This window comes from Ceratotherium simum, chromosome 7 (assembly GCF_057802395.1).
Source record: "Ceratotherium simum simum isolate JZ-2026a chromosome 7, ASM5780239v1, whole genome shotgun sequence".
NCBI classification, from domain to species: Eukaryota; Metazoa; Chordata; class Mammalia; order Perissodactyla; family Rhinocerotidae; genus Ceratotherium; species Ceratotherium simum.
In genome coordinates this window covers 19,086,554-19,110,068 of record NC_141906.1, presented here as the reverse complement: position 1 = coordinate 19,110,068, position 23,515 = coordinate 19,086,554, and the positions used below count along the sequence as shown (strand labels likewise).

The following is a 23,515-nucleotide window of genomic DNA, read 5'->3' as shown; positions in this document are numbered from 1 at the left end:
ACACTTCCTTCATGTCCCAAGGGAAACCTGCTTTGTGAAGAGCATGCGGGTCCTCATTTGGGTTTTGTGTGGCTGTCTTGTGTGTGTGCTGAAACTCTTCCGGAGAACTCTACCCCAGACCCAGTTCTAGACGAGATTGTGTTCTATGCTGCTCTTAACACCACCTTGAGCACTGTGCTCTGAGCAGATGTGGGGCCCCCCTATCACTCATCAGCAAATACGAGGTTATCCTGGCTGTCCCCAGGAAGAATCTCGACCAGGGGCTGGAGCTTCCCTGCAATTTTCACTCGAGTTGACGAGAGCAGCAGTCTTGCCTGGCTGTTGCTAGGCCCTGTGGCCCCCCTGATCTCTGGCCAGCAGCCTGAGTGGGGGTACAGGGTTATGAGCAGGACCACCACAGAGGTCACCCCCACTGAATCCTGCCTCCTCACGCCCTCCACCTCAGACTTCCAGTCACAATAGGGCAGAGGAACCTGCTAGCTTCCCCAGCCTCAACTCTCCGCTCATGCACACCCACTTGCAGGCTGCCCAGGGCCAGCGTAGGCTTCTGGGACACTGTGTCTCCCACATCCCAAGCATCCAAATTGGCCAGAGCTCAAACTCACAGGCTCGCCAAAGAGAGGTGAAGAGACTTCGGCCTCATTCCCCTTCTGCTGGAGGAAGCAAACACGAGTCAGTCAGCGATATGAGGAGATGATATCTCCTCTTGGAATACCCTTGAGGAGGTCCCCAACAGTGATGCAGATGCCTCCCCGCCCCGGCACCTCACCTCCAGTGGGTCATGGAGGGTCTCTCGGGTGTGTGTTAAGGGGTAAGAGGGCAGACCAGTTGACATAGAAACCCCAAATGGGGCCCCTGTTACCTGTGGTGGTGCTCTGGGCAGAGGTGACTGTGGACCACTGCATGCATCCAAGCCTGGAATAATCCAAACACTGGTGAGAGATGTCCAGCACTCCAGACTCTCAGCTGTCCCTTTATCAAAACAGATCTACCTCCCCAGAATATCCTTTCTTAGCTCTCAGGCCTGGGAGCCAGTAACATCACCATTTGTCGAGTACCCGCCACATGCCAGGTTCTGTGGTGAGCCCGCATTTCATCATCACAGAAACCACATGAGGGAACTGAGGCAGAGGGAAATCAAGGTCACACAGCCAGGAAGTGTCAGCGCTGGGATTTGAACCTAGGCTGCCCGACCTGAGCATGAACTTGCCAACAGCTCTGACAAGGGCAGGCTGCTCTCCCTGGCGTCCTGCCCCTTCCCCTGCTGATGAGGGTGTGGCCCTGAACACAGCCTAATGAAAGGGAAGAAACCAAAAAGCAAAGAGTACCTCAAATAGAGGCCTTTCCAAAGAAGCTCTGAGGTGACCTCTCTGAGAGGTCCAGTTGTAGTCCCCTTCCCACAACCTTGCCCCGTCTTCACCCAGCCTGCCTCATCCTGGGCTGGGCCTGTCTCCCCACACTAGCTCAGAACCCTAAGAGAAAGTACATCCCCCACCTCTGAGGCAGCCCAGCCAGGCCAAGCTGGGGGCCTCCTGGGGAGAGGGCCAAACAGGGGTGCTGACTGGAAAGCCTGCGAGATGGGAGGCGTCCTGGTCAGGCCAGGGGAGGGGCTGAGCCGCCACCCAGAGGGAGAAGCCAGGGCAGGAAATGCCAGGGGCGCTGGGCCTCACCGGGCGGTGTGGGGACGGTGAGTGAGTTGCTCCGAGAGGATGCAGGAGAAGCTCCGGGACTGAGGTTCGGGGAAACAGCTGTGGAGACAGACACATATTGGCCAGCATTTATGAAGGTTTAGGACTTCAGCCTAATGAAGACATCTTTTCAGGTATTTCTGACCCCTAGGAACCTGGTCTGCCTAGTCGGCGTCAGGGGCTGATTCTGGACTGCCATATAAGATTCCTACCACACCCCAACACCTCCCTGCCGTCAGCCCAACAGAGGGGACACTTGGGTCATTAGGTGGGTGAGAATTGGGGTCACACTCCTCAGCCTGCTTGGCCTGACCTCCAAGTACCTTCTAGAAACAGACGACCTGGCATTGCTAGGCAGGTGCAGCTCCAAAGGCGGTACCTCCTAGACTTCCCAGGATGGCCCTGATTTCAAATGCTCCCCTTTGCCTCCTGAGGACCTTCAGACTTGTCCAAAACCTGCCCCAACTTTTTGCTCAGGAAGAAGAGTGACTTTAGCCAAAGGGGTAGCAGGAGAATTTCAGGGCCCAGGAAAACCTTCCTTCTGATCCAGAAATTCCATAAAGATGCCAAAGACCACCTTCGCTTCCCCACAGTGCCAGGATCCTTCCCAGAGCCCATAGCTGGAGATCAGGGAGAGGGAGCCCAGAGCTGGCCTCTGTGGACCTTTACTGAGGAGGTGCCCATAGGGTGTCCTGGGAAGGTGGAGATGTCACACAGACTCCGTTCATGCAGGATGACCCAGGAGTCATGCCAATGGGCATCACCCAGAGGATTCAGGGATGGAGGAGGCCAAGTTACATTCATGGGTATCATATGGGCTGAGATTTCTTGGTGAAAAAGGAAGCCACATACAGGGACAAAAAAACAAATAGAGGAGCTTTCTGTGCTAGAGTTGGGTCAATATTTTAGAGCTCCTGAAACGGGGCAAGGTGCCCTCTCCTCACAGATCCTCTCTGCAAGGCTCCATCCTCCTGGGGCCTAGAGGCCTGGGGTCAGGTGAATCAGAGGCCAGACCTCGGAAGCAGGGCTCCCAGTGCAGCTGGGGCCTGGCCTTCCCACCCCCACCCTGCCTCCGAGGGGCTCAGGGGGCCACCTGCACATCCTACCTGAGGGGGAGTCTCCGGGGCTGCTCCTGGACTTCCTCCCGCGGCGGGTCAGGAATCGCTCACTCACCGACTTGGCTTCTTCCAGCAGTGCCAGGTTTTTCTTCTTGTCCTCCTCTGAGATGCTGATGTCAGGCAGCTGGTCATTCACCAGGTCAATGATGTGCCCCGCAGGGTCTGCAGAAGGAGGTGAGCTTGGGTTGAGAGCCACGGAATACTCGGCCCAGCCGAGAGGGTCCCCTCCTCACACCTCGGCCCCAGGAGGCTGCCCAGGGCTGACTCAGCCGCCAAGCCTCAGCCCAGTGCCGGGCCAGGGAGAGGGCTATGTGGGGACAGACAGGGCTTCCTTAACAGGCCTGGCCCCTCGGGGGCTTGCAGCCTGTGGCTGCAGCAGGTCCTCTGTCACAAATGCTCATGAAGCCACATTGGGTTCCCAGGAGTGTCCTAAACTCCACCACTAGGGAAGGCCATCAGGAGCCCCACTGTGTGCTATCTGCTCCCCTAGTGTATTCTTCCTTCCGGTCTCCATTTCTTCAACGAGCTAGTGAGCTTAACATGTGTGGATGAGGGAGCACTCCAAAGATCATAGGCCCAAGACACAATCCCATGACCACCTTCTCTTTCTTCTTCCCTCCACTCCCATTGTTTACCCCCATCCTTTTCCAAAACTGTCCCTTCTCTGGCAGCATTCTCTGGGTGAATGACACCACCTCCCACTCAGCTGCTCAGAAACACGGGAGTCCTCCACACTCCTGTCTTCCGAAGTCCTCCCACGTCCAACCAACTGATCATTAACTCCTGGCATTGACCTCATAAATATTTCTGGAACTTGCCCCTTGTCTGCATTCTTGGTCATTAGCTCTCACCTGCACAATTACATCAGCCACCTCATAGATCCCTCACCTCCAGGCTATCCCCTCCATCCCATCCTCCACTGCCTATCAGAGTGACCCTCCTATGAGCCATATCTGACCATGCTGTTCTCCTGCCTCACCTCATTGGGATTCTTCATGGTCTCCCGTATGACAAAAGCCAATTTTGCTGACCCCATATGCTCCTCTGGAGGCCCCTCCCCTCCAGCCCCCTGGTGGTGAATGGCTCCCATTATGCCTCTCCAGCCTCCATTCCCCCTTCTTCTGGTCGTAGCTCCTCAGTTTGCGTTGGGTGAAACCCCTCTGAGTCTCAATTACATTAGTTAGGAAGGAGCTAACATCCACCCACCACCTCATCCCAAGTGCCAGGAATAGGACTGTGTTCAATGACCAGTCGATGAGTTCAATCTCCCTGGCCATAGTGATTGGCTAAGGGATGGCCACGGGAGGCCAATGAGAGGCAATCCTGGGAATTGTGTTGAGGATATGGGGAAGAGGAACTCTCTTTCCACTGATGGGATGCAAGCCTAGAGTTGCTGGTAGCCATTTGCCAAGAAGAAAGCAAACACACAGAAAGGAGACTCGAGAAATGGGATGGGACAGTTACTAATGACCCAACTTGAGCACCTGGTTTCAGCACTACCTGAAACCACAAGCCCTGGCTTTTATTTATTTTTATTTCTTGGTGTAAGCTAGTTTGAGTTGGGTTTCTATCGTTTGAAAGAGTCCTAACTAACACACATGGCAGAGCATTGAGTTGCTTTTATGGTTCCTGCTCCCTGACCATGTTGCTTCTTCCTCCTGGAATGCCTTCCCTCCCTCTTGCCTATCTGTCCAACTCTCTAAGGCACAACTCAAATACTCTCCTCTGGTATACCTACCCAAGCTCCTCCCTCCCCAGAGAGAATTGGACCCCTTCCTGCCTCAGTTTTCCAAACACTTCTGTGAAAGTCCTCACAATGCAGTGTCCTGATTCTGTCTGTTCACTTCTCAGTCTCCTCATAGACTCCGAGCAATATGAAGGCAGAGACGGAGTCTGTATCATATCTATGTTCTGATGGTCCAGAACAGGTGTTGAGAGACCATCTAGGGAACAAGTGGGTGGTTGGGGCAGCCAGCCTTGCATTCAGACATGTGCCTACCTGGATGTGGGCCTTTCTAGCAGGAGGCAGAGGGCTCTGCCTCCTAAGCCCCGGAATTGAGCCTTACCCAGCTGAGATGAGATATCATCCATCTTTTGAGCTCAAACACAGAGGGTCTGATCTACTTTGCCCTGCTGGGCTCGTAGGGATAGGCCTGTCTGAGGAGCAGGAGAGGGGAAGGGGCCCAGCCCGGCCAAGCTGCCAGACCTCAGTCTTCCTCCTCAAACACACCTTCAGCTGGACCCCTATGTCTGGTTGCAGAAATAAGATAAAGTGGCCTAGCACTTACCCACAGAAGTCAGCGAAGCAGTGGAAACCTTCAAGTGTCGGTGAGAAAGCCTCCTGTGGGGACTGTGAGCTCTGAAAGACAGAACAGAGCCATCTTGTCAAGAAAATTTGTCCACAGCTTGGAAATAGGCAAACAGATGCCTGTATATTCTTTCAAAGTCGTATGACGGCATCATCAAGCTTGTCTAAACCTGGGGACTTGTTAGAACTGCAAATTCTCAGGCTCCATCCAGACCTACTGGATCAGAAACTCTGGGGGTGGGGCCCAGCCATCTGTGATTGAACGGACCCCCTAAGTGATTTTGATGCATGCTAAAGTTTTCAAACCACTGCCCTAAGAAGATGTAACTATTTACTATTTATTAGGGCCCAGACTCAATGAATATCTAACTTGTAGAAAACTCATAAAATATAAATAATTGTTTTCTGGTAGAAATGCAGATGATTTCTGTTTGGGAGAAAAGAAGAAAATACGATTTCATTGCCCTGTAGAGTATTAACCTGTTTTATATCTAACTTGGCAATTTTACTCCAGCATTTTTTCCCTCCCCACTGATTATGTACGCATATCCATGTCTTGTATTTTCCTTTGAACTGGCTTTGTTATCCTGATGGGTCCCCCATTAATGAATTAAATAAATCTTTGACACATGCTCACGATATATTTGTATGAGAATTATCTTTGTAACTTTGTGAGAATTGTAGTTAGACAATCTCATGCCAGCTAGACCAACGCATGGGCCAGTGCTGTGTAAAACCGAGGCAGGAATGTCCTGTTGCATGACAGCCAATGTCCCTCCCAAGAGATTGTCTTCCTCACAGGACCCGCTTTGGCCAGGGGTAGGATTCTACAGTCCAAGACTCACATCTTTCAGGTCTGTTTGCAGTTATTACAGGAAACTCCTCTGCTATGACTCGTGCTTTTCTTAAAGACTTAGCAAAGTGCAAAGAGCCAAATCCAGGAGAGGAAAAATAATTTGGGGGAGAAAGATAAAGGAAAAATCCCAAGCTCTCTCTCCCATTTTGAAAAACTACCTGATTGTATTTTCATCAATAAAATGATCCAAGAAAGAAGAAAGAGTTTATAAAAAATAAAGCTGTTTAATCCCCATGTTCTAAGAAATATTGTTCTTCACAGAGCAAAGATCAGGCACATGGGATGCACCTGTTGGCCAGGTTTTTGTCAGTTTCTTCTTCCGGTGAACTGGCATCCCCAGTCAGGACGATGGCGGGTGGACTGCAAGATACTCCTGCCGTGGGAGGGCCCTGGTGGTTTAGAACAAAAGCACAGATGGAGTTAGGCTTGGGATGGTGGAAGCTTCGAGGAAAACTGGAGCTGGAGCAATTATTCCAGCATCATGATACTCAGAGCCATCTTGATAAGGGGATCAATGCAGTTCATTTGGATTATTTTGGAAGAAAAAAAAAAAAGATAGGCAGTTTCTCCTTCATTCCCCAGCAGGCAAATTCCCGAGCGTAACACGGTCCACTTTTCATGCACTAAGATTAGGGAACCTCTAAGCCACCCCTGGTTAGTTCTCACTGACAATCTAGGAAATAAATGCCACCGAGTCCTTCCCCGTCTGGGGAAGAATGGAGGCCAGGAGGAAAGGCGGTGGCACCCACACATTCCTGATACTCAGTGACAGTCCTACATTTGGGTAAGTGTGACATTTCAGTGAAGGTGATTTGTTCAGTGGGTAATGGAATGCAGTTTAATTTTTGCAACTTTGTAAAAATGTTCATGTAAATAAATAACACATTTCTGAAATTAGAACAAAAGTTATTAGCCAGTCCTTAGATTTTTGAGGTGTTATTTCACAACTACTAAACAAAACAAAACAAATCTACTCATAGTCAAAGTGAAGGAGTTATTATATCCTGTGTTGGTAAAGTTGTAGTGAATTGTTATACTTCTATGCTGCTGATGGCTGTGTGAGTTGTAAAACCATATCTGGAATAAAATAAATACTTGTTGGGTGAGTCAATGAATAAATGAAATAAAAGTGATATAGGAGATATAATAAGATCCATAAAGATGCACCTCAACCTGTGTGTCCCCACACCTAAATGGACTGGAGGTAAAAATGGGACCAGTTAACAGTCATACACCATATCTCTGGTTCTTTGGCTATTACAGTATTTCCATGGCAGAATTCTTTTCAGTTATGCCTGGGAGAGTCTCAGGGGTTCTCTCATATGTCCCTTCATCATTTTCCTTCTCCTCTGCCCCTTCCTGTTTACTGGAATGTGCCGCCAGGGCCCTCTGTGCACACCCTGCTGTCGTGTGCCAAAGATCTGTTTCCTCGCACTCCAGAGCATGTCGCACCACCTCCCACTCTTGGTGTGGTCTCCTGCAGCTGCAGAGCAGTGGGTGCCCATCTTCCCATTGCCACTTTTTCTGGGGGCCGTGTCCTTCTGGAGCCACCGGTCATTAAGTATTATTACTTCTAGTGGCCCCACTGAAGCCATGGCCTGAGGTCTGCCCTCGCAGAGCCAGGGCTGAGCCATATTCTTTTTTTTTTTTTTTTTGGTGAGGAAGAGTGGTCCTGTGCTAACATCTGTGCCTGTATTCCTCTACTTTGTATGTGGCTCATCACCACAGCATGGCTTGATGAGTGCTGTGGGTCCATGCCCGGGATCTGAACCCGCAAACCCAGGCCGCTGAAGCAGAGTGTGCCAGACTTAATCACTACATCACTTGAGCCCTCAGTATGCAGGTGTTGGCTCCTTGCAAGGTGAGGAGGAGGCCTTCTCTCTTTTTCACGTTATTATTTGTTGTTAAATGGGTCCCGTTCAGTGCTGTCTGGACTTCTTAAATCCCACAATTTTTAATGAAACTAGCTCTTCTCATTTTTAATTGTATCTCTTCCCTCCCTTGACCTCAAACTTAAGGCAGGGTGAGCTGACGAAGAGTCTCTGAGTGAGTCCAGCCAGGGAATGCCAGATCTCTGCGTTCCGGGACCTCATCAGCTGAAGGGAGCTGCAGTGGCTGGGGGAGGGAGAAGCACTCAGAATCTTCGAGCATGAGCACATGGAAGGGAAGTTTGGGCAGAGACTTCGGCTGGATGGGAGGAGTAGGAAGAAGCGTTGCCATTTGGATGAGTAATACAGACCTGGGCTCAAATTTCTGCTCATCATCTATTAGCTGTGTTTCTTGGGCAAGTTATTTAACCTCTCTATGCCCCACAATCATAAAATCTAACTCACAAAGTTGATCTAAGGACTAAAAATAATGTTGATAAAGCACCTAGCACATGACTGATGTTTTCAATAAATGGTTATATTACTGTCAGATTATTTTTCTCTTTCGTTCAACAAACACATTTTAGTTATCATGTACCAGGAGCAGCTTGAGATACAAGGATCCTCAAGGGCTCACAGTCAAGCAAGGGATGCAGAAGTAATTAATACTTATAATAAATATAAGATGATAAAAGATGGACCACATTCTCTGAAAGCTCAGAGGAAAGGAAAGAAAACTTTCTTATCAGGGGAGTTGGGGAAGATTTTCCAGAAGAGTTGACATTTGAGCTAGGTCTTAAGGGATGAATAGGAGCTTGAAAGACAAAGATATTAGGGGAGAGGTTTTGGGCAAAGGGAATAGCATTAGCAAAAGGGATAACTGGACAATAGGGATTCATCAATGTAGCTGGAGCATAGACTGTGGGGTATGTGGGATAGAAGAGTCAGGGATGAGGAAAAATATGAAACTAGAATAAGAGGTTGAGTTGGCTTCTGAAGGACCTTGGGTGCTACTCCAGGGAGTTTGGTCTTTATGGTTTTGGAGATGGAGAACACTGAGGGTTAGGCTTGGGAATAATTTGACTACCCAAAGAGAAAACAGAAATGTTGATAGCAGATTCATCCATGGATCCCCATGATTCACATTGTTTGAGATGATGGAAGTGGCCCAGTTATTAAAGCATCCATCCGCCCCGTAGGAATTTTGTGAAGCTTCTGGTAAATTGGAGCTATGTCACTATCCATTTGGACACCCACAGTTGGCCAATGTAGACTGATAGGGAGTCAGCATGATGCTTGCAGCTGGAACCAGAGCCAATCTGCTCTCATACCCCAGAGCTCCATTCCCCCCAAGAACAGAGACATCCATCCTTCCGTCGAGGACTGCCTCTGGAAGAGACGCCCAGGGAGTTTCCCCAGAAGCAACAACTCTTTCTGTGGATAGTGTCCCCCTGACGGGCTGGTGGTGAGCTGGTCACTTGCTTTGTCCTCTTGTTGCACTGTCCCTCGGTTCTCACAAGTGTAAAATGGTCAAAGGCCTGCTCTGTCTCAGAAGAAGCTTGTGGGAATAAAATGAAATGACAAATGTGTGTAGACTTTTATAGGTGTCATATGGTCTACAAATCCCCATTAGTCACGGTTATCACTAAAACGAATGGCGGCTCTACTCAGTTCTCCCACGTTTTGTCCACCAAGCTCCCCCAGTGGGAGGCCAGCAAGCAGCAAAGAGGCTGGGGCCTTCCAAGCAGCCAGGAGGAAAGCAGGAGGATCTTGGGTCGTGGTGTGGGACCTGAGGACACACATGGAACAGTTTCCAGGGAAGCTGCTGAGGTCAAGAAGGGGAAGCAGTGTGTCAAAATGGCAGGTGATGGGATGGGGCTGGGGCAGGCAGGGCCAGGGGTAGGGGCCAAGTTAAATGGGGGTGCCAGGGAAGAGGGAGGAATGGGGGATTTTCTATTGTGCAGGTTCTCTGGTAGAGAGGGAAGGGCTGAAGTTTTTCCAGAGGCTTCTCCTCAAGTCACTGAAAGGATTTCTTGCTGCCGTGGTCTCTTGGATCTCAATTAAGGAATTAGTATTCTCTGAAGCCTATTTCCTGAGCTCAGAGGTGCCAATTAGAGACGTGAGGGCCCGTTAGCTGTGAGTAGTGTTTACAAGTTTTTATGTTTGTTACCAACATTTTACAACTGGAGGAATTCCCACAAAGGTCTGGATTTCCTGCTTTTCTTGCAAAACCAAGAGATCAAGCAATCTTGGGTTCACATTTCTGCAGAGTGCTCTTGGCTGGAGTCGCCTTATGCTGGCCTGCTGCAATCATTTATGCTCCCTGCCTGGCCCTGAATGCATCTGAGTTACTGGCCCTGTGGCACGTAATTCTTAAGCTGTCCTGATTTTTCTGGAGCACAGGAAGCTTGTACTTAAAACCTGTGCCGCCCATGTCATTTTTTGTGTGTGTGTTAAATCACTTTATTAAGGTCTGATTGACATACAAAAAGCTGTACATATTTAATGTGTACAACTTGATGAGTTTAGAGATAAGCATATACCTGTGAAAACTTCACCACAGCCTATACCACAAACTTATCCATCACCTCCAAAAGTTTCCTCCCGCCTTCTTATTTTCTTATTATTATTATTACTGTGATAAAAACACTTATAATATCTACCCTCTTAGCAAATTTTTAGGTATACAATACAGTACTGCTAACTATAGGCACCATGCTGTACAATAGATCTTGAGGACTTATTCACCTTTATAAATCCCATGTCATCTTCGTGGAGCTTCTGTCCTATATGGCCTCGTGGGTGACTGTTACCATGGCAATGCCAATCAAAATACCAACTCTGCTTACAGTGTGTGTGAAGTTCCTTTCCTGGGTGGATTTTATTTCGACCATGAAAGTTTGAGCTCAGAAAATTACCTTTTTCACGTTTGTCATATTTAGAGAATTTCTTTCTTGTATGAATCCTCCGGTAAACAAGAAGAAATAACACTTTGGCTAAAATACCATTTGCATGCTCATTATATCATATGGTTTCTGCTATCCCTTAGGGCGAGGCTTTTATAAATTCCCAGCATGCATTGGTACAGATGGGGAAGGTCTCTGTGAGGGGGCAGGAGGGGCCAAACATTAATTTCTGCGTGCTGTGTTCTGAAAAAAAAATTGTGGTGGTGAGGGGATTATGCCATATACCCATTTCCAAGAGTTGAATGCATTCAGGCTGCTAAGTAAGTATAATACAGTTCACTTATTTATTGTATTTTATCGACACTACCTATTTCCCAGAGAAATTCGAAGTAACCAACAATAAAATATAAGATATAAAAACATGAGACTATAAAAATGGGGGAACAATTTGATAAATATAAATATCCCTAGCAGATAAAGAGAAACGCACGCTCCTTCTAAGCATCCATGGTTTGAGTCTGAAGATAAACCATTTGACCTGAAAGCTGATGAAGCTGTGACCCACGTGCTCCAGGCTCTGAGAAGGATTGCTTTCAAGAACTATCGACAGACAAGAAAACCAACATAAAAAGAACTCCACTCTTCACTCTCACCTCCCAAAGGACACAAAAGCGGAAAAAATCTTAACTCCCATCCTCACCTCTCCTCTCCCCTTTGACTCTTCACTTGCTTACCCTCCCCACCCACATCCTCTCTCTCTCTCCCTCCCTCCTCAGCTGATTCCTCCAGCTCCATCCAGCTATTTACTGTGCAGAAAGTCTTAGCCTTCTTTGTATGATTGACTCATCAAAGCTTTCAAAAGTCCTAGAATTTAAGAGAGGGGTCAGTCTGTAAACATTCACACATTATTATGCTTTATTCTGTCCACTCAGCCAGCAAACATTTCCTGAATTCCTATCACGTGCTGTGGTCCATGCGAGGGCCTGGGAAGACAAAGGTGAACCAGGTAGACCTCTGAAATGCGTCCCAGTTACCACAATGGGATGGAGAGTGGAGTGGAAGTGCCAACGGCCTGGTGCCTTAGTGCTGACACCTGTGAGGTAAGTGGCCTGCAAAGCATTGGAGGTGCTGCTTTCTGGTGGAAGTTTCTTCTGCCTCCCGGCTAAAGGCCTTGCAGCAAAGCTTTCCTGAGGTGGCCGTCGTGCGTGGGGCTGCAGGCACCCTCACTCGGAGGAGGGTCAGGACAGAGGTGCCCACACAGAAAGGCAGAAACAAGCCATGGGTGGCAAGTGCCGAGCATGTAACCACAAACACACACAATTCAAAGCTGCTTAAAAACCAGGAGGCACAAAGCAATCAGGGAGAAATCCTCTAATCCCCTGATGGAATGTCCTGGAATGCTCCTCACTCTCCTTGCAATGTATGCAAAATATACAGTAATAAAGTCAGTGTTCTTTCCCTAGTCAGCTCACAGAATGGTTGAGCGAGCTCTGGGCAGTTTCTCCTAGTTTTCTGCAAAACTGTTTTGCGGGGAACTGTCACGTCTTGTGCCGGCTTTGTTGCATTCTAGCAGGCGCTGGCGAGACAGTAATCCAGGAGAGAGTGTGGGAAGGTTCCAGAGGCCCTCTGGGGTGAATTCTGCCAGGTTTTGAGGCAGTGGAAATAGAAATCCCTGCTCCCACTCTGAGCTGCCAAACAGAAGGCAGGGCCTCAGGAAAGCTCGGGGGGCAGCGCGGCCAAACAGAGAATCTGCCGGGCAAGCTACTGCCTTCGGCACTTCCAGGGCCTCGGGCTTGGGAGCCACACTAGTTCGCGGTCTAGCTTCCTGCTTACTAGCTGTGTGACTTTGGGCAAGTCACCTCCTCGCCTCTCTGTGCCTTGGTTACCTCATCTGTGGAAAAGAATTAAAGGGGTTGATATAGAAATAAGATTGCCAGATAAAATACAGCATGCCCAGTTATATTTGAATTTCAAATAAACAACAAATAACTTTTTAGCATAAGTATGTCCCAAATATTGCATGGGCATAACTGTATTTTCATTTGCTAAATCAGGCAGGTCCAGATGGAAAGCTCGTGGAAGGGCACCTGGTACCTAGTAAACGTTCCATAAGTGTCAGAGGTGGTATTCTGTTATTGTTACCTTTGGGAGGGAATTAATTACTTGAGAATTTGGTTTTGAGGATTGTTGTTCTTAGTTTTGGGTCTGTTCAACCATTTGGAGTTAAATTGGGAGGGCCTAGCCCTTCTGGCCATGGAGCCACGGAGCATCTCCCCAGGGACATCTGGCCATCCAAGCCCAAGTAATCGATGACTCCCGGAGGAGCCCACCTGTGAGGCCACCTTCACCTGGCTCCACTCCCTCTCTCACCATCTGCTTCTCAGACCAGGTCTACAGGCCCTTTGTGGGTTACAGACATGAGAAGCAAAGAAACAAATGTGGGTAGAGGGAAGTGACACTTCCTGAGACCTACTGTGTGCCAGGCCCTGTCCCTGACACTTCCCATGTGTTTCTCAATTAATCCTCCCAGCAATTCTGCAAATGCACCTCAGGCTACATTTACAAATTGGAGATGACAAGACCTCCTGACCTTGCAGAATCATGAAGAGAAAATGAGAAGAGGAAGGAAGGCCCTGAGCTTGGATAAGGTGATTGAAACATTTTTTTTCTCTCCCCTCTCTTCTCATTTCAATCCCCACTTTACCAAGAAAGAAATGGACTTGCCTAGGGCCGTGCAGCTGGGAGAGTGGAAGGGACCGAACACCAGGCCTGTTGGCCTTCCCAATACACACGCTACCCTTACAGTTGGTCCCGGTCTTTGGTCTCACCTCCTCTGGTTCCTGATGGCCCACAGGCCTCCGACTCCCCCTTATTTTTCCAAGCTGCACCCTTCCTCACAAGCTCCTTCTTCCAGCAAGCTCTCCAGCCAGCATGAGGCTGAACACTGAGCTGGAAGAAAGATAGCAGGGGCACCCCTGTCACCCTTCCTGGGGCCCAGCCTCTCCAGCGGTCCATTGCCCTTCCCTAGAGTCAGCTGAGCACTGGGGGGCTGGGCCATCTCCTGGCAAGCTCATCCTATAATAAACCAACAGGTCACATTTTGTTCTCCTTAAATAAACCTTATAGAAACATTTAAATGTTTATTTCACTCATAAATTCCCAGGAATGCACAACAGTTTCCTAACTGCTTGGGCGCAGGGATAAATATAGGCCAGTGTCAGAGACGGGAATATTATCTTCCTTTCCCCAACGTCACGTGACTAACCCTGGGCTAGGAAGCTCTAAGCAACAGCCCCCGCCCCAGCCCCAGCCCCAGCCCCAGCCCCCGCCCAGGTGGGAGTGGGGGGTTTAGCTACTGCACTTGGGCCCTGGCAGACAGCCTGGGCCAGGGGGACCCTGCCAGAAGGCATTGTAGGGTAGTGAAGTTGGGGAGGCCTAGACCAGAATCCCACCTGGGTGACCTTGGGCAAGTTACTTAACTTCTCTGAGTTTCATGTTCTCAAACATTATGTGCAGCAAATAATCCCCACTTTCGAGGCTTGTTTTAAGGATTAGATAAGATAAAACAACAATAATAATAATGACGATGATGTTGATGGTGAGGGTGGTGGTGGAGGGTGAGCACTGTTGTGACTCTATTTCCAGGTGCCTCTCTCACAGCCTGGAGGGCAAACAGGGACTGCCTCTGTAGAAAGGGGCTTGGCCACAGAGAGGACTTAGCGTTCTTGTGACAGGGTAAAAGGACTCTCTAGGGACTTGCGAGAAAATGATTATTCCAGTGGCAAGTCCTAAGAGCATGGGAGAGAGCAGAAGTGCCTCTGCTGAGGTCTGCTGGATGTGGGGTTCCGCCCTGCCAAGCACTGAGGACCAGTTCCCCAGCTTCCTGAAGGTGCCCAGTGCCCACCCTGTCGATCCCTCAGTGCACCCAGGGCCTTCCCTGCTTCTGGTGGACCCACTTTCCTGCCATTATCCACTTTATGCCTAGAGGTCAGGGATCAGTCATCACCAGATTATCCTGCCTTCTTCATCACTGTCTTTACCCTCATGCCAACAGACATCAGGTGTGTGGAAGCACACACTGTGTCTATTAGCCTTACTCTGTGGAGAGTGTATCACCCGGCCAGACAGCAGTTCATCTATCATCGCCTCCTATTGTCTCCTCCTCCCTCTTTTCCTAACACCGTTCCTCCCTGCATTTCTTCTTCCCTTCAGTCCAGGCATTTAATCATCTAGCCAGCTAATCATCCACCCAACCTCTCACATAACCATCTGTCTATCCATCCATCCATCCATCCAACCACGCACTCATCTTTCCATCTGTCCATCCATCCATCCACCCTTCCCTAAGCTCCCACCACATGCTAGAGCCTATGCTGAGAATTGGAGATACACACATGAAAGACAGCCTCTGATCCTAAGTAGCTCACAAGCAGTCTGGCAGGCGAATCAGGGAAACAAAAAATAGCAAACTACTCCATTGCTCACAATAGGAGCTAACGACAAATCATTGTAATATACATTCCTGACCATCTGTAACAACCAACATTTCTAAAACTCTTTCTGTTTCATCCTAGGCATGGCCACAGCTACAATCTCACAGCTCTCACTCTGTGACCAGAACCACTGGAAGCCATCCTGGTGGAACTGTCCTCTTGGCCCGTTCCAAGCTTCTTTTCCATAGAGGATGGGGCATCGAGCACCTGCTCCCCCTGCCCGGGGCTTTTGGTGTCGGGACACTGGCTTTCCTGCTGGGTGGGGCCGGGGAAGGAGGCAAAGCTGGCAGGAACACCTCAGCAGAAACTTGCGTTGGAATCTCCACTCAACCATGACACAACTGTGTGACCTCTGACATTTACATGACCTCACAGAGACTCAGTTTATTCTTTTTTAAAATAAAGATAATAATAATATCTACCTTAGAGGGAAGAGACCACATAGCAGGTGCCCAATAGATGTCCCCAGTATCTTTTACACCAGATCCTAATGCTTTCCTGATAATTTATTTGAAGAGAATTCATTGAAGATCTTAATTGAGGCTGTTCTTGCAAAGAGTGTGATGAGAGAAGTGGGAATGAGCTCAGAGAGGATGAATTCAAAATCCTCAATTAGAGCATCCAAGGTACTGCCTAGTTTCTAGTGATCGGAGTGTACTTATCTGCCTCGCTTTTCTCATCTGTAAAATGGGATACTAATCATACCTGTCTCCTAGAGTTGTTGTGAGGTGGCTACGTGTAAAGTGCTCAGAGCAGTGCTCATCACATAGGAAGCATGGCATGAGGGCTCTCATTGGGTTAGTGGAGGGGGGTCCCCATACTGCAAAGTCCTTACAAGTTCCAACTGTTTTACATGCATTGTCTATTTTGTCTTCATCTCATTCCTAATAGAAAACTGAATCTTTAGATTCTAAACTTTATTCCCCCAGTGAGGGAGCACACATTTCCCAAGGTGTCTCCAGGGAGGTGTAGACAGAACTCCAGTCTGCTGGCCAGTGAAGACAAGGCCTGAACAGCCAAGGGGAGGTAAAAACGGAGAAAAAAGCTGGCAAGTCACCTTAAGAAGTAAAGTGTATTGTTAAGCTCTAGATATTCCTGGGGACAGCACAGAACAAGGATCCTTCAATTCTAGATCAGAGAAGGTCATGAGAGAATACAAGAGCAAATCAGATCAGAGAGAACGGTCACTCGATTGTGAATCCACCAGGAAGGGAACTGCCTGAAAGTGGGGCCTAGGTGAGCTAGTGCTCAATACACATTTGTTGAATGAATTCGACAAACGTTTATTGAGTAAATTCGATTCAATTCCTTGTCACGTGGAAGTGAACAGTCATCTCTTTCCTGTGTGCTCAAACTCCACTGCAGTATAATGCAATATTTTCTGGACTAGAAAGAAGAAAAAAAATAATTATAGCCCCGTTTTCTCAGCTCTTAGCCATGAGAGAATGGAATCCAGGTGCTGCTACTCCCTTGTTATGTGACTTTGGACAACTGGCTTAACCTCTCCAAGCCTTCGTTTCCTAATCTGTAAAATGGGTACAGTCATTGCCGTCATATAGGGCCTTATGAAGGTTATCTGAGATAATGAGTGTAAAGAGTTTAGCCTAGAACACAGTAAGAGCCCCATGTATTAGCTACTTTCCCTGCATTTGGACACGATACCAAATTGCTCTGAACTTCCGGTTTCCTGGTGATGAAGATCTCTGTCGCCCGGCAGTGTTCGAGGACCGGCTACAGTGATACACGTGAAAGGTTTTCGCAAACTGTTCTTTGCTGTATCAGGGACCGAGCACCTCCTATGAGCTGAGTCCTTTGCTTAGCACCATATGTAGATTATTCTGGTAACTAAAGTCAAGCTGCCTGGGTTTGAATCTAGGCTCAACCGCTTAGCTGTGTTATCTTACATGTTACTTTTCTTTTCTGTGCTTAAAGTCTTCATCTGGAAATGGGAATAATAACAGTACCTACCTCACGGGGGTATTGTGAAAATTAAATGAGATAACGTATACAACAAGCACAGTGCCTGGAACACGATAGAGTTGCCCTAAAGTTTCGCTGTTGTTAACGGGTTATAGATGAGGAAACTGAGGCAAAATGAATAACTCCCCCAGGGTCACACTCAGGGATGTGAAGCCCAGCTCTTTCCACTCTGCTGTACTCCTTATACCTTGTGTTCCTATGGAACGGAAGCGTTTCCTGCACCGTCTGGAACCCCCTGGCTGCCTGGGAACCCTGCTTGGTGCTCTTCTCTTCTCTGGGGATGGCCAAGCAGGATCAGCTCTGGGCCCAGCCCACTGACTGATGATGGTGAGCCAGGGTGGGGCTCTGACCACGCTGACACAAACAGGGAGAGAATTCCAGCTTTGTCATGGCAGCAGCTGCCACGCTCTCCAGTTCTGGGCCAAAAGAGGAGGACACCCAGCAGCTTCATAGTCAGAGGTTCTAGGAGCTCCACAAGCAGATCCCTTCCTGTTAGGGCCACACACGGAGAGCTGCTTCTCCAGAGCACGCTCCAATTTCAGTTTCAGTTCATTAAAAATTGGGGTTGGGGGTGAGGGTGGGAGCAAGGATGCCACTGGTTAGTTGAGCGCTACAATGGTCTCATGTCAACAAGACGCTGCTGTACAACAGGGTGAAGCATCACTGTCTGTCTCGAGGGTCAGAAAGCGCAGTACAAAGTAGGTGCTTCATAGCAGGCTGGAGGGAGAGGAACGCGTGTGTGTGGCCTGGACCAGGAACAGCTTGGAGAGCTGTGTTTCTAGGAGATGATGTGCATCACCGTGCGCTGTTCTGTCATCTGGCTGGAGGAGAGTGAGGAAGGGGCCGCACAGGACCAGGCATGCGCAGCACAGTGTCTCGGCAGGATGTGTGACACAGAGCTTTGCCCCTGGCCCACAGGCACACGCACCTGGGAGGACGGCGGGCAGAGGGGTTTGGTGAGACCAGAACCACAAGCTGTGGCGCTTTGGAGATTGAACAGCAGTGAGTTCTGCAGGGGCCCAGGTCGGCCCTCTCAGATAAGGGCTATGGGAGCACAGGACAGTGTCCCCTTGGCCCAGGCACCTCACACAGAGGGCCCCAGAGGCAAAACATACAGTGCCCAGTTCTGGATAGAGACTAAAAGTGTGGGGTCTGGGGCCAGGCTGCCTGGGTTCAAATCCTGGGCCTGCCACTTGGGAGCTGTGTGACCTTAGAGGAAGGTACTTAACTTCTCTGTGCCTCAATTTCCTCAGTTGTGAAATGGAGATGATGATGCCCCCCTCATAATGGATTTGAAGTTAAATGAGTTAATACAGTAGAATGGTACCTGGCATGTGGCTAGCTGTTATTATTAAGTGGCTGTGTGGACAATGGAGATGGGGGTGGGGAGGTCAGGGGTGGTGGTGGTAGATGCTGGAGCAGATAATGTGAAAGATGTGAGGTCTGCTTATGAGCTCACATGGACCTGCCTCTGGGTCTTCCTTGGAGGCAGGATCCTTCCTTGGAGAGGATGAGAGTTGTCCAGGTGGCAGCCAGGGCCAGTGAAAGCTGGGCTCTCACAGCTCGCATGAGCCTCTTTGCACCCTCAGCTTTGCGAGGCACCTCTGCAGAGGCCATGCTGTCCCAATAAGTCACTTTTCTAACGTGGCTGCCAGTCACAGGCCAGGAAATCACGGATGCTCTGGTCACACTGCATCTGGGGCCTGGGGCCAGGTGTGCCCCACAGTGAAGGGGAGACAGGCAGTGATACGCCCACTGGAGGGTTTAGGGGAGGCTCTGAAAACTGTCATGGGAGCAAAGACTGGAGGAACTGGGGGAAAAGAGACCCTGGGAAGAGGCAGAAATAGCCTTCCTTGTCTGCAGGTTTTCACCCCTCTGCAGGGCTTTGTGGAGGGTAGGGCTGAGGGAGAGTCACGGGCCAGGCAGGGTCCAGCGTGACCAGCAAGCAGATCTGGCCACCACGGCACAGACTTCCTCGTGACATAAGGAGCTCCCCGGTACAGAGCTATTCCTACAGATTCCAAGACCCACCCCGAGACTCTGTTCTGTAGGTCTGGGTTGGCTGAGGAATCCGGGCTTAAACAAGCTCCCAGATGACCGTTTGGGGGCTCACGCTATGCAGAACTTTCCTACCTGAAAGAGGGGGCTTAGATGTGATCCCTCCTAGCTCTGATGGTCTGTCATTGTGTGGTCCCCTAAGGCCCCAGGCTTGTGTCCTGACAGCTTCTATTCCTGCCAGAACCCCTTGCCTACCTCCCTTTGAACCCTTCCTGTTCAAGGGCCAACACAGGAAACAGGCTCAGGACTCAGCCTCAGAGAGTGCATTGTTGGGAAGCTTCATTTCTTTGTGGGTTTTGATTACAGCTTCTGATTAGGGACCTAAAGGCTGTGTGTCCATGTGTGAGAATCTGTGTGTGTGGAAGGGTGTGTGTGCGTATGTGTGAGTGCATGCAAAAAGAAAAACAGGATCTGGGCCTGGAGCTTTTGTGTTTTTGTGTGAGGAGGCCTCAGCGAGGGGTCATGTCAACAATGGGAAAGGAGGGCTGGGCCTAGGGAACCAGAAGGAGGGCTGGACCCCCGGGAGCTGTAAACTCAGAAGGATGCCCTGTTCTTTGCCTGCTTCACAGAGTGGGAATTCACACGGTACCGGGAGTTCCAGAGAGTCCTCCTGGCCAACCCCCTTCCCTGGCTGCCTGGCTTCCCCTGCTCACAGGCCTGAATCCTCCGCTGAGGCTGTGGCTGCCTGAGAAGCCCAATGTGGGTTGTCTGATTGGTACAATAGAGGGATTCTTCTTTGACGATGCCCGGTGGGCTTCTGAAGAATTCAGGGAGGGCCGGTGCCTGTCCGTAAGGGAGAGAATGAAAGAATACTGAGTCTGATGTGGCCTTCAGTCTGGAGTCTAACCTGCTCCAGCTCCACGGTCCCTCAGGCCAAGGAAGGCACTAAGGGCTGGGCTGGACAGGGTCTGGGAGGGAGCCATTAACGCTTGCCCTGGGGAAGAGAAGAGGAACTGCAGGCACAGAAAAGTGAACAGACTCACGAGGTCTCTTGACCAGAATGTGGAGGAGCTGTGACACGAGCCCAGCTTGATCTGACTCCAGAGTCCATATTCTTAGATCCTGTGCTAATGGTCCTTCCCTATAGGACCTGGGCATCCTGGATCCAGCTCATCTAATTCTTCATGGGTCCTTCTCCACTGGACTCCAGCAACGCAGAGGCCATTGGACCTGCAAACAGCCTCTTTACTGTCCTAACTTCCCCTGAGTACGGGGATAGAGTCATGGCATTTGCAAGACTTTCAGAGACCCTCATGTTATAGAAGTCTGCTTCTGGGTTAAGGTCACAGGGAGGGTGAGCTTGTGGGAACCTGGAATCTGGGGCTCCTGCTGTTCAGCTAGGGCTCTTGGACCCTCGACTGTGTGGTGAGCTCGTGGACCCCTTCCCCTGCGTGGCCACCCCTAGAAACTTACCCTCCTCTCTGACCCAGTGGAGCTGCACCTGTGTGTGGTTTGAAGCCATGATGGTCAGAAGGGCCAGCGGGCTTTTGTGCTGTCTGGTTTTTGTCTCTTGAAGAGAAAGTTTGAAGGATCTATTAACTAGAGAGGTTTAGAACTAAGAGGAACTGAACTCAGTGTAAAAGGATCTCTTCATTGAGGGTGGCATTGCATCTTTGCCAACCTTTTATCATTATTGTTTTAGGAACACTTGCATTCTTGGAGAGCATGGCATGGCAGCTGTTCCGGGGAGTTGTCCAGGATTCAGGAGCTAGACTTTGCGTGAGAATCTGGCTTAAGGGCTCTACCATTGCTAGTGAAGTGGAAAGGGTCAGGGATGGTCAGGGCAGGGATCCCGGGCTGGGGAGGAGGAATGCTAAGGGGATAGAACTGGGAAAGTCACAGCCTGAGAATTGGGAGCAGTCACACTTGAATCCAGTTGTTGAATGTTTTGCTCTGTGTTGTCATTCCCTTCTTTAATCTCCAAGCTTTCAGTAGATTAAAAAAAATTTTGGAGCCAGCCCAGATGGCCTAGTGGTTAAAGTTCGGCACGGTCCACTTTGGCAGCCCAGGTTCGGTTCCCAGTTGCGGAACCACACCACTTGTCTGTCAGTAGCCATGCTGTGGCAGCAGCTCACATAGAAGAACTAGAAGGACTTACAACTAGAATATACAACTATGTACTGGGGCTTTGGGGGGAGGAAAGAAAAAGAGAGAGGAATATTGGCAACAGATGTTAGCTCAGGGTGAATCTTTCCCAGCAAAAAAAAAAAAAAAAAGCACTCAGAGCTTGGCCTGATAGATTATTTAAAAAAAAAAAAAATTCTGTTGGTTAAACCTTATAGTTCACTGTTGGCAATGCTTTGGGGGAATTGTCCATACTTGGTGTGGTGCAGTAGCAGGAAAGGGGCAGAGCAGAGCATTCAGTTTGGAGAAGGCCAGACGTCACCTGTAGAGGAGTAGAGGAGCGATCTGGAGCCACTGAGAGCAAACGACGAGCAGCATCCCCTGTGGCGCAAGACATTCCTAGGAGGGGGGCTCAGTAAAACCCTGAGCTGGCTGCCTGTGGCCAGCTTGGCCCACTGCCATTTAAAAATGCAAGGGCTCCCTAAGGCTGCCTAGTTCTGCAACATCTCCATCCCTTGAGCTTGGGATATGGAGATACAAGAGGCCATTCTTTTCTAAGTATTTATTATCCAAGTTCCCACTCTTATGATGTGTAAGAAAACAAATGTCATCATAACATGAAAATATTCACTAAGAATCTGCCCACTTATCAAATTCATGCTCACTCAGACATTCTTCCCTCACTTAACAAGTGTCTCCCGGCTCAGGGCAGTTTGGACAACCGTCAGACATAACAGGATCATAAACGTTCAGTGCAAACCGACTGCCAAATTCACGAAGTTTGGAAAACCACGTTGGAGAATTTCACATGTAAGGTCTTGGACCAATGAGAGCAGATGGAACTGGATCAGGCAACACAGGAAGAAAAAATGATGAGGAAGACGACAAGATAGGTTCTTCGTGAGGGAATTATTTGCATATTGAAGGATTGAAAGAGGTCCTTGGGAAAATGAATGAAGCCCTTAAATATTAAATTTGTTTAATCTCTTAATGAAAGTGCTGTAAAGTGAAATATGAAGGATGCGGTATCATGCCGACAGATAATTTTGTTGGTATAAAAATAAACATACCGACACCAAAGTGAACATTGATTAATTCTTTGTTCATTCTAAAAAGTAGTATATAATCTATATTTTGTAATATGTATAGCTAAAAACAACTTATTTTCATAATTTCCTTTATACAATACAATGTCAATGAGACCCTTCAAATTAACTTATTTTCATCGTTTCCTTTTTTATAATACAATTTTGCTGATAATCTTTTTCACTCTTTACTATGAAATTTTGATCTTCATTTTAAGTGGACTCAGTTTAAATGACCTTTTGCTGCTGCCCTTGACCCCGACATGACGAGGCCCTCTGTGCTGATGGCTCTTCCCTGGTCTTTCTCCATCCCAGGAGGGCGCCTGCAAGGTGGGGTCGTTTGACTTCCCGGGAGGCCCCACTCAGACACAGCCTAGGAGCTTCCACTCTTAGGGTATGTGGGGGCCTTGGTCAATTCAAATGAACTTGGGGTATTTATTCCTCAGTGTGGAAGCCACACACCTTCCCCAGGCGCCCACTGCAGCCTGCACAGGCTGCCGGCAAACCCTCTGGCCAGGCCCGGCACTGTGGCCTCAGCCCAGGGTGCTTGGCGTGGCCCCGGCCAGGCTAGCTGCGGGTAGGGAGGGGGCACTTACTTGGCCGGCAGGGCTCTGGGCTGCCTGTGGCTCTCCAGGGGGCTCCTCGTCCTCGGGAATGTGGGGCATGGCAGCCTCCTGGCGGAAGTGGCCGCGTGTGCCCGGAACCTCCGCTGCGTCAGCCCCAAAGATGCTCCAAGAGGCCTGGGCTCCACAGGCTGAGGAGACGCCAAAAGGACAAGTCAAATCCACTGCCATCCCTGACCCCAGCTGGCTTCCATTTCCAGGAGCCACGAGCTGCAGAGAGAGCCTGCTCGAGCTTGCATCAACCCCGGAGGTTGGAGGAGGCCGGGAGAGGACACTGGGAAGGACATTTCCTCCTGCTCTCCAGCTCTGTTGACAAAGTCAGAGGTGACCTTAGAGAGTCTGCATCTAATTGGGTCCTTACAGTAAACACAACTATCCCAGAAGGGAGAAAAGTGCTTCCAACTCCTCAAAGCCACAGCTAGTGGAGGACACACCATTGGGATCAGACGTGCACGTGTGTACATTGAT

The 23,515-nt window shown here is 49.3% G+C and overlaps 1 protein-coding gene across 1 annotated transcript in view; it reads right to left on the bottom strand.

The window, feature by feature from the left end:
* The window catches only part of IRAG1 (inositol 1,4,5-triphosphate receptor associated 1), a 76,626-nt gene extending 53,408 nt beyond the window's left edge, over nt 1–23,218 (bottom strand). The window contains exons 1-7 of the mRNA XM_004418433.3: nt 23,021–23,218; nt 6,259–6,359; nt 5,095–5,165; nt 2,795–2,968; nt 1,671–1,748; nt 863–915; nt 606–653 (exon numbers count right to left, since the gene is read on the bottom strand). Of these exons, the coding sequence (XP_004418490.1) occupies nt 606–653; nt 863–915; nt 1,671–1,748; nt 2,795–2,968; nt 5,095–5,165; nt 6,259–6,359; nt 23,021–23,218 (723 nt within the window). The remainder of the gene's footprint in view (nt 1–605; nt 654–862; nt 916–1,670; nt 1,749–2,794; nt 2,969–5,094; nt 5,166–6,258; nt 6,360–23,020) is intronic.
* Nucleotides 23,219–23,515: the final 297 nt, after the last annotated feature.